The 10120-nt window shown below is 36.7% G+C and overlaps 1 protein-coding gene across 2 annotated transcripts in view; it reads right to left on the bottom strand.

Annotated features, from left to right (window-relative positions):
• Positions 1–1694: 1694 nt before the first annotated feature.
• Positions 1695–10120, bottom strand: part of GABRG3 (gamma-aminobutyric acid type A receptor subunit gamma3) — a 723796-nt gene continuing 715370 nt past the window's right edge. Inside the window, exons 8-10 of one of the 2 annotated variants that reach the window (XM_047738864.1) lie at positions 6782–6978; positions 6412–6489; positions 1695–2385 (exon numbers count right to left, since the gene is read on the bottom strand). In XM_047738864.1, coding sequence (XP_047594820.1) covers positions 2104–2385; positions 6412–6489; positions 6782–6978 — 557 coding nt within the window. In that variant the 3' untranslated portion in view covers positions 1695–2103. The remainder of the gene's footprint in view (positions 2386–6411; positions 6490–6781; positions 6979–10120) is intronic. The other variant, XM_047738865.1, reaches the window with a different exon arrangement.

The following is a 10120-nucleotide window of genomic DNA, read 5'->3' as shown; positions in this document are numbered from 1 at the left end:
TTCATTTCCCTCCAGAACTTTTAAAAGACATAACAGGTTAAAATCCTTCATGTTTAGATTTATAAATTCATATCATATTTAGATATTATAAATTCATAAAGTTGAAAATTATGTTTGAAGAAGACTGACCTTGGGCCACCTTCCATGGGTTCTCAGTGCTTTGGTAGGACATGGAGCAATTCCTTTGGTCATAGTGCCTCCAGACCATCACTGCCAGGTGTGGGAGGGTGGTTTATGCATAAGAGACAGAACAAGGATGCTAGAAGGTGAAATTCTCCAGTAGAGTAGAAATTTTATTAAGCCAATAGGTTCAACCTATTTCTCCACAAGTATTTATTGTTATTTTATGTTTTAAGCTGAATTTGCTAGCTAGAACCCAATTGGCTTGTGGCCTATGTAGCAATTATCAAATCAAAAGGCAGGGAGTTGACAAGAAGAAAAGCAATGGGCTTGAATATCTCACACTATATATGGACTCAGTCCTTGAAAACTGGGTGATTGTATCCCAATATATTTGCATTCACTTGATATGAATGATGTTCATAAAATAAACAGATTCATCTAATTTTACTTTTCTAGCCTCTCTATCTGGTCTGCATCCAGTAAATTGTGTGAAATCAGTACTTTTATATATTCTTTCTGTATATTATTTTACCTTTTTTGCTGAGTAATAATTATATTTATAATAGGTAATTAAAATAAAATTTTATGGTTTCCAATAAAATTAATTCAGTTTTCTGGGTGAGAAAAGTGAGAAGCACAGAGCTACTGGTACCAAAATTTTAGTACCAAAATTTTAATAATGCCAAAGCATTTTTGATGAACTGGTGGGACTTTTTTCCTACAAATGGTGGGAAACTTCTGAAGAATCTTTTGAAGTACATACTGGCATCCAGTTATAACAAAGAACCAACATCAAGAAGCAAGTTAGTTTTGTGTTATAAAAATATCAAAAGAGTAATAATTTCAGGACATTTTTTTTTCTTTGGGATCTTGCTACATATTCATATTTCAAAGTATAAAATAATTTTTGCTCATCAAAATATATCATTGATGATAGCCATTGCCCTTGTTTTTGCAACTAAGGTTGATTTGACTTGAAAGTTAATATTCCCTAAAATATTTCTAAATTCTATCTACATTTCTTTCACACTCTGGAAAACATTTTTAAGACATTCTTGTAAATGGTATTATATCTGTCTTTGCAAGATGAAGTTAATCACTGACCCTGTAATAGCATAACATAAGCAAAACCCATACTCTGGGGTTGTATTTTGGTCTAGTAAGACCCAACTAAGGTAAAATGTTGAACTCCAGCTGAACTAGTCCCAGAACCCAAAGTTAAATGTACTGCTGATTCTCAGTAGTTTGGAATAAAGAAGTAACTGATGTTCAGAGACAATCAACATCCTTGAATTCGGCAACATGAGAGTTTTGAAAATCATATTTTCTTCTCAACTGGAAACTTGTGGATGATGCAAATACACCCTTGCCAAGCCTAGGGTAATATTATTTGATAAAGGAATGCTAGGTAACAATGATGGTACCAGAGTAAATGAAGCCACAGGAGAGGAAACTGGGTCAAAACTCACTGCAATTCACACTTGAACTCAGACTGCCTGGGAATGTGGGGCTGAGGTCAAGCATGAGCGTGTCCCAGCAAGCAGTGACTCCACAAGTGTGGGCACTGGTACCTCCAAGGGCTGCAAAGGAAAGTTATAGAAGAGGAGTCTTGGCCCAAGAGAGAGCTTCTTGGATATTTGCTTTCATCTTTTACAGATTTCTTGGCAACGATAATTGCTTCCAATATCTGAAACCCTTCATAAACATCACCACGCTACAGATTCAATAAGGGATTAGCAAGAATATCACTTTAAAACTCAATTAATGTGTGTGTGTGTGTGTGAGCACGCATGTGTGTGAGTGTGAAATACATAATAGAAATATTTGCCACGTACTCCTGTACTGCTCATAGGTAATGTATAACTTCAGATAAACTGAGCAGTGTCCTTCTTTCTTACTCCAGTTGGTCACTACTGGTCTGGGGAGGGTGAAAGGTAAAAAGGGAAACCTAGTGCTCGTCACTCATCACTACAGCAACATTTAGAGATACAGGTATCCAACCCAATAGACCAAGTTGAAGAGCAGGAACGATGTGGGGAAAAAGACCCGGGAATATGAGTCCAGCTCCAAGATGTCTATGTGGATACGCCCTTTCCTCCAAGATCCTGATTTGCATTCTTCATAGCAGCAGAAGAAGCTCTGACAGTCTTTGCCATCCAGACACTCATAGACACAGGTATCTTCAAATTCCTGCCAGTAGACAGAATTGTTTAAAGTGATCATTGCAGGTGGTGGTGGCCTCATGTCGAGGAGAGAATAGTTCTGTAGGCAACAAGAACAACACAAAAATCATCATGAAATGCAGTAAGAACAACCTGAGATGAATCAAGCAATAGATGTCTGTCCTTTAGATAAAGAGAATAATGTCATGCTCCTTCCCATACATCCTTGTACTGGACAGTTTGATCTTTGAGAGTTCAGTCTGCCAATTTGATATTTGCAAATTTAATGCAAAAAAGTACGGTGAAGTTTTCAAAACTTGCATAACTCAGATTATTGATGAGGGAGGTTGAGAACATTTTCAGATATGTATTAACCATTTCAAGTCTCTGTTCTGGCTACTTTTCAATTGATTGAGAGTAAATATGTACATATTGCATATAATCCCTTAAATGTTAAGCAGGACACTTCAAATGTGGAGAGATAAATTTGTTATTTCCTAACTAGTAAATAGTAAAATGTTATGCTATATATATGCTATATGCTAAATAAGAATGATGAGAGAATCTTCTTGTTCCATGTAATTTACATTAAAAAAATTAGCTTTCAGTGTGTGGGTGGTCAGACACCACTTATCATATCAAGAGTCACAGCCAAAAGTGTGTACAATTGGAATGTTTTATTTTCTGCTTCCCAGGCTTTCCTCCTGATGTGGAAAAGTCAATGGAGAGGAGATGACTTATGTTCATTCATAAATAAGAGAAAGTGGCTTTAAATAGACTTGTCAATTTCTCAGACACTTGTTTGAATTCTTCCAAATAGCTATGAATTATGTATTAAGTTGATAATAATTGTCTGCCACACATACCAAGGGCCAGTCAGGAGTGTCTCGGTGCAGCCTTCTACCTTCCTCCACAACTCCAGGCAATGAGCAGAAACAAAAACTCTGTTGTTCTATAGGCTCTACTGTGGACACATTCTAGGTTAATGATTCTTAACTCTGAGTGGGTATAAAAATCACTGGGGTGAGGGGTGGTTGCTGAAAAAAAAAAAGTAGTCCACTGCGTTTGAGGAATCTGCATCTTTTTGGCAAGGTTCAGTTGGAAAAATCTGCCTTTATTAAATAGTAATTGCATGTATGTTTGAACAGTGTTCAATCAAATAGTCATTTTTCATTTCTTCAACACTTTGTGCTGTGTAGTGACACAGAGATGAGAAGCTGGCCATTATTGGCAGGACAGGCCTAAAGGAATATGTTGATGCAGAAAAGGCATCAGAAGTTTCTGAGGGGGTGGGAGAAGCTCCCTAGAGATCTAAAGGGTGACAAGAGGAGCTGTAGGCAAATAAGCAGCAAGATTTCTGGGGGCGGGGCGCCTGGGTGGCTCAGTGGGTTAAAGCCTCTGCCTTCGGCTCAGGTCATGATCTCAGGGTCCTGGGATCAAGCCCCATATCGGGCTCTCTGCTCAGCAGGGAGCCTGCTTCCCTCTCTCTCTGCCTGCCCCTCTGCCTACTTGTGATCTCTCTCTCTCTGTCAAATAAATAAAATCTTAAAAAAAAAAAGATTTCTGGGGGCAAGAGAAACCCCTATTTCCCTTCTTCATTTAGCAAACTAAAAACTCATGATTGTTGAAACGTATACGAGCCTGATCTAATAATTAAGAGAGTTCTATTTATATCTTTATAGTTCACTGTTTTGAAATAAAACTAATTGCATTTTATAATATTGCAATAAAACTTAGATGCTAAGAGCCCTAAAAAGCCATATGTTAAATTGTTTCAATACTTTTTAAAATGCATACCTCTCATTTGTCATAAAAGTTTCAAACTGTGTTCAAAATGGGGAATTTAATTAATGAGTCCTCAAGGTCATCTGCAGCGAAGCGGGACCTGACTCACTCCTGCTTTGCCTACATGTACAGTGCAGTCCTATGACTTCCCCAGAAATGTTATGCTTCCTGGGTGGCATGTACATATGGAATGGTTAGCCTTGCATTTTACAGGTTAGGAAACTGAGGCACAGAGATGTTCAGACAGCTTGTCCCAAAGTGCACACATGATTGATAGTGAGGCCTGGCTCCTGTCCCTCATTGCTCAGAGGCTGCCCATCTCTATGGATGTTGGTGGGAACGACCCTTTAACTAGACTATCCCTGTGGATCTTTCAGAATCTCATTGAAGACATGGACAATTATCATCCAACCTTGGAAAACTCCCTTTTTATTCGGCTGCTTTATGAACTTCTGTTGAAGATCTCTCTGTGTCTTTTCACCTGGCCTAGAGCCCTTTCTCTGTGAATTGTATTTCTATGTACTTTATTCAAGGTCATCACACTTTCCCTCTTAAAAAAAAAAAAAACAAAACAAAAAACAAAAACAAAAACAAATAAAAACAATTCTTACAGCTTTATGAAAATTTCTTTTTTCTCTGTGGTAAAAAATTATTTATTTTGGCAGTATCTTTTCTATACCAAAGATGTCAATATTTCTTCTTCCACTCCCAACCCCCAGGCTGTGTGTGAAATGTGCTTTCTGGGCCTCCGGCTATTTGTTCTGACTTGTCTCTGTTACAACATCCCCACTTCAAACCTTTTCCATTACTTTTCAGTCTTTTACTATTTAGGAGCATTTGCTGGCAAATCTGTATGTTCTCTGTGGCTTCCCACAGCTGTAAAAGTGGCTTCACCACTCACCTTCTGTCAGAACTAAAATGATACACTTGCAGAGTACAGATAACTAAGTAGTATCCTTGAAAAAGCATGTTAAAATGCACTAAACATAAATTACTGATCAGCAGTTAGAAAGCCACATATGGGGGGGTGCATAAAATATTCAGTGTAATTAGTGAATTGATATGTATAAAGGGATGCAAGTAGTTACATATAAATTTTGTTACATAATAAGAAGGTAGGTCACATCAGATTTTTTAAAACACTTCTCAGTTTTTCAATAGTTAGATTCTTACCTCAAGCCACATATTAAAAATTCATATGCATTAATAAATAAAATAATAATATTGTAAATTGTTGAAACTTAACCAATATTTATAGAGCTTAATTTCTCCATATTTCAGTTTTCTCATCAGTAGAATGGGTTGTTGTGAGGATAAAATGAATTGGTACATGGAAACACTTAGAACATAGTGTCCAAAAGAGTAAGTGCTCAAAAGAAAGTGAGGGGGAATAAATCATTCTGATCAAGAGGCAGAGACCACAAAAGGGAAGTCTGATAGATTTGGCAACAGGAGATTTAAAACAATGCATGTGGAAAAAAGCACAAGAAATGACAGTGACAACATTGTCATAAAAACTGAAATAAAGCTATATAATAAAAAACATATTAATATCCTTAACTATTTGATATGTGACTATATAAGTTTTATGTTATATAAAATACAATATACATAATATATAGTATAAATAACTGGCAGATCGTTACTTTAAAAAGGTTAAAAGACAAAAAAGTTAAAAAAGTTATATAAAATTTTTCATAAAAGTCAAAAGACATAAAAGCAATTCACAAAAACAGAAATGCAAGTAAAAATAAATAAGCAAAATATTCAACTTTATCAATAATCAAAGAAATGCTAAGGGAACAGTTTACAGAAGCCATTTTTTTGTTTGGGTATCAAACCTAATACAGGGAGAGTTCTGAGTGGTGGGTGTCCCATACTGCTAATGGAGCCATGCAACCCTTTTGGTCCAGCAATTTTGCTTCTAGGAATTTGTATTAAGTCAATAGTCACAGGTTTATACAAAACTGCAGTGATAAGGTTATGTATCAAAGTGAGAAGGTGTGAATTAGCCCAGTATCCAGGCAAGATTGTCTGTGCATCAATCATGAACATATAATGCAGCCATTGAAATGATCCCATAAAATAATATTTATAAGATAGAAATTTATTCATCATGTATTTTGAGTTAAAAAACAGGAATCTATATGTATATGCTAATCCCTAGGTAGAAGGATGATGATTAATTTTTTCCCTTTATCTTCCAAATTGGATATTTAAAAAATATACAAATTTTTGTGGGGTTATGTGCATTGCTCATTGTTCTTCAATACATACATACAAAAACAGCTAAGATATCATTCAATCTTAGTTTAGTAAGAGTTCTCAGAAATATTTGCACCTTCACTGCTATACATACGGAGGGGGCTTGTAGGCTTATTCGCTCATGAATCCATCTTGAGGAATCTGGATGTAACAACTACAAGAAAAACAGAAAAAAAAATTAGGAAACTTCTGTGGAAATCGGCATCATAGATCACCTTAGTTAAGAGCAATCTTTGAGGTATGATTACATCAATCCATGTCACTGGTAGGTGAAGTTAAAGAGGTGCATTAGGGTCATATTCATATATTCAGAATATCTTGTTTTTTTGACATCTTGTTGAAGTAGCTATTTATAGAACATTGCATAAGATCCAAGGAATAATGATCATTAATTACAAACTCTCCTTCCACTACTTTTCCAGAAAATCTTTGCTACTGGAACTCACCGATGTTTTCTTCTTAGTGGTAGTTGGTTTTCTACAACTTGAATAGTAGTTGAGGGTGGCGTACTCCATCAGAGCAGCAAAGACAAATAAGAAGCAAACTGTCACAAAGAGGTCCATGGCAGTCACATAGGAAACACGGGGCAAGGAATTTCTGGCAATCGTGCTGAGTGTGGTCATGGTCAGCACTGTGGTGATGCCTGTACAGGGAATAGTTATCAAGTTGTTAAAGGAGCCAGACAAAATTCCTCCACACCAACAGTGTTCTATTTTTAGGTAAATCCTTCTTGACATTGCATAAATGTAATAATACTTTAAATTTTAATGTCTATATAATCTTGCAAGCATTTCCATAAAATTTTTGTCATAGTTCATACAATAACATTAAAATACCTGAATTAAGCCAACACCTTTCAATTTATTCAGAAATTCTCAGTTTCACATTGTCTTTTAAATATTTTCTAAATAATGATAGTTTGCAGTCCTCCATACATTCTGTCTCACATCTCACACTGTTTTTCTGTCCAGATAAACTGTTTCCTTTCTTACTTTTTCTTTTTGCAATTTTAAACTCCAACCTTTCTTTAGGACCCAGTTGAAGTACTTCTCTTAATGAGGTGGCATTGCTTATAGCACCCCAAAGAGAGTTGATAACATGGGAATCTGCACTACCTTTACCTTCTATGTGCCTGGTTTCTGCATTTGCACAGGAAATTTCATGTCTTTCTAGTCTTTGTATGTCTGTCTTTCTGAATAAATTGTGTGATCATTACAAGCAAAACTGTATCTTGCTCATCTTTGCTTACTTGTCATCAAGCATTGTGCCTACCACATTTTAGGCATTTCAGTGAATGCTTCATATGGACTATATTGATTCATTGATTAATTAGCTAACTAATGATAGTGTTGGTCTGACTTTGACTATTTTATAAACATAAGTCAATAATAAATATTTAAACAAAGACTGTGGACAAGAGTCAAAAAACAGACACATATGCAATGGATGGTTTAAAAGGAAAAGTCAAAAAATGGGCAGAAGACATGAACAGACACTTCTCCAATGAAGACATACCAATGGCTAGCAGACTTATGAAAAAATGTTAATCATCATTAGCCATCAGAGAAAAATAAAATCGAAACCACATTGAGATACCATCTTACATCAGTTAGAATGACAAAGATTAACAAGGCAAGAAACAACAACTGTTGGAGAGGATGTGGAGAAAGGGGAGCCCTTTTACACTGTTGGCTGGAATGCAAGTTGGAACAGCCAACTTGGAAAACAGTGTGGAGATTCCTCAAAAAATTAAAAATAGAGCTACCCTAAGACCCAGCAATTGCACTACTGGGTATTTACCCCAAAGATACAGATGGAGTGAAAAGAAGGGTCATATGTACCCCAGTGTTCATAGCAGTAAAGACCACAATCACCAAACTGTGGAAAGAGCCAAGATGCCCTTTAACTGATGAATGAATAAAGAGTTATGGTCCATATATGCAATGGAATATTATGCCTCTATCAGAAAGGATGACTACCCAACTTTTGTAGCAACATGGCTGGGACTGGAGGAGATTATGCTGAGTGAAATAAGTCAAGCAGAGAGAGTCAATTATTATATGTTTTCACTTACTTGTGGAACATAAGGAATAACATGGAGGACATTAGGAGAAGGAAAGTAAAAGTGAAGGGGGGATTGGAGGGAGAGATAAACCATGAGAGACTGTGGACTCTGAGAAAGAAACTGAGGGTTTTAGAGGGGAAAGGGGTGGGGGGATGGGTGAACCTGCTGGTGGGTATTAAGGAGGGCATGTATTGCATGGAGCACTGGGTGTTATACTTAAACAATGAATCTTGGAACACTACATCCAAAAATAATGATGTATCATGACTAACATAACACAATAAAAAAAAGGAAGGGAGGTTACTAAGCATTAAGAAGAATGAAATTACTATATGATTATTACACAAGAGGAGTTAAGACTAACTCTCTTCTAGATGAGTTCCTGCAAAATCAGAAACTGCTAGAGCTGCTGGACAGGGAGGCTAGTGACATGGACTCAGGAATCATAGGAATATTGACATTAACACTCACTACTTTGTGCTTGCATGAGGATACTATAAAATATCCACCAGGCAATAATACTCCATGATAGGGTAGATATGATGGATAAGTGCACATTAGTTTCTACCTTTGATGAGCATCACAGCTCCTTTTCAGTGCCTCCCGGCACCTCCTCAGGAGGGTTAGCCAACACCAGCTGAAGAATGATGCTAACAGCATAGGGTGGACAGCTTAGTCATGTGTAAAAGGATATTGACCAGGAGGCCAAAGCCCTCAGCCTTGCTCTTGGCCTTCTTAGCATTTGGTCATGTAAAGTCACCTACCTTCTTTGAACTTGTTTCTTTAATCAGTACAGTGAAAACAGAATGCCAGGCTCTCTTTTCTATAGATAGGGAAAAAGTGCTGTGTAAACTTGGAAAGTCTACACTGATGATAGATATGTTTTTATAGAAATAATGATTTTCTAATAAAAATCCAATTTAACTTTAAAAAAATGTGACCATGTCATGTCTACAGAATATGTAGGTAGGAATTTTTTCACTAAATTCAGGGATTGTTAACCTCAATTTCTTCTCTTTTATTTTTTTTCTTTAATTATTTATTTTCTTACCATAGCACATACCCTCCCCAATATCTATCACCCAGCCAACCCATCCCTCCCACCCTCCTCCCCTCCAGAAATCCTCTGTTCCCTGAGAGTAAGAGTCTCTAATGATTTGTTTCCCTCTCTAGTTTCATCTTGTTGCATTTTTCCCTCCCTTCTCCTGTGATCCTCTGTCTTATTTCTCAAATTCCTCATATCAGTGAGATAATATGATAATTGTCTTTCTCTGACTGACATTTCACATAGCATAATACCCTCCAGTTCCATCCACATCATTGTGAATGGCAAGAATGCGGTTTCTCAGTTTCTTTTTTCTTTTTGATGGCTGGAATTTGATGGCTGGAATACACACACACACACACACACACACACACACACACACACACACACATACACATACATACACACCACATCTTCTTTATCCTTTCATCTGTTGTTGGACATCAAGGCTATTTCCATATTTTGGCTATTGTGGACATTGCTGCTATGAACATTCAGGTGCATATGCCCCTTCAGATCACTACTTTTACATCTTTATTGTAAATATGCAGCAGTGCAATTGCTGGGTCATTGGATAGCTCTACTTTCAAATTTTTTAGGAAACTTCATACTGTTTTCCAGAGTGGCTGTACCAGCTTGCTTTCCCACCAACAGTGTAGGAGGGTTCCCCTTTCT

Source organism: Lutra lutra, chromosome 7 (genome assembly GCF_902655055.1).
Source record: "Lutra lutra chromosome 7, mLutLut1.2, whole genome shotgun sequence".
In the NCBI taxonomy this organism is placed as follows: domain Eukaryota; kingdom Metazoa; phylum Chordata; class Mammalia; order Carnivora; family Mustelidae; genus Lutra; species Lutra lutra.
Note: the sequence above shows the minus strand (reverse complement) of the source record. Positions and strands in the feature narration are given on the sequence as shown.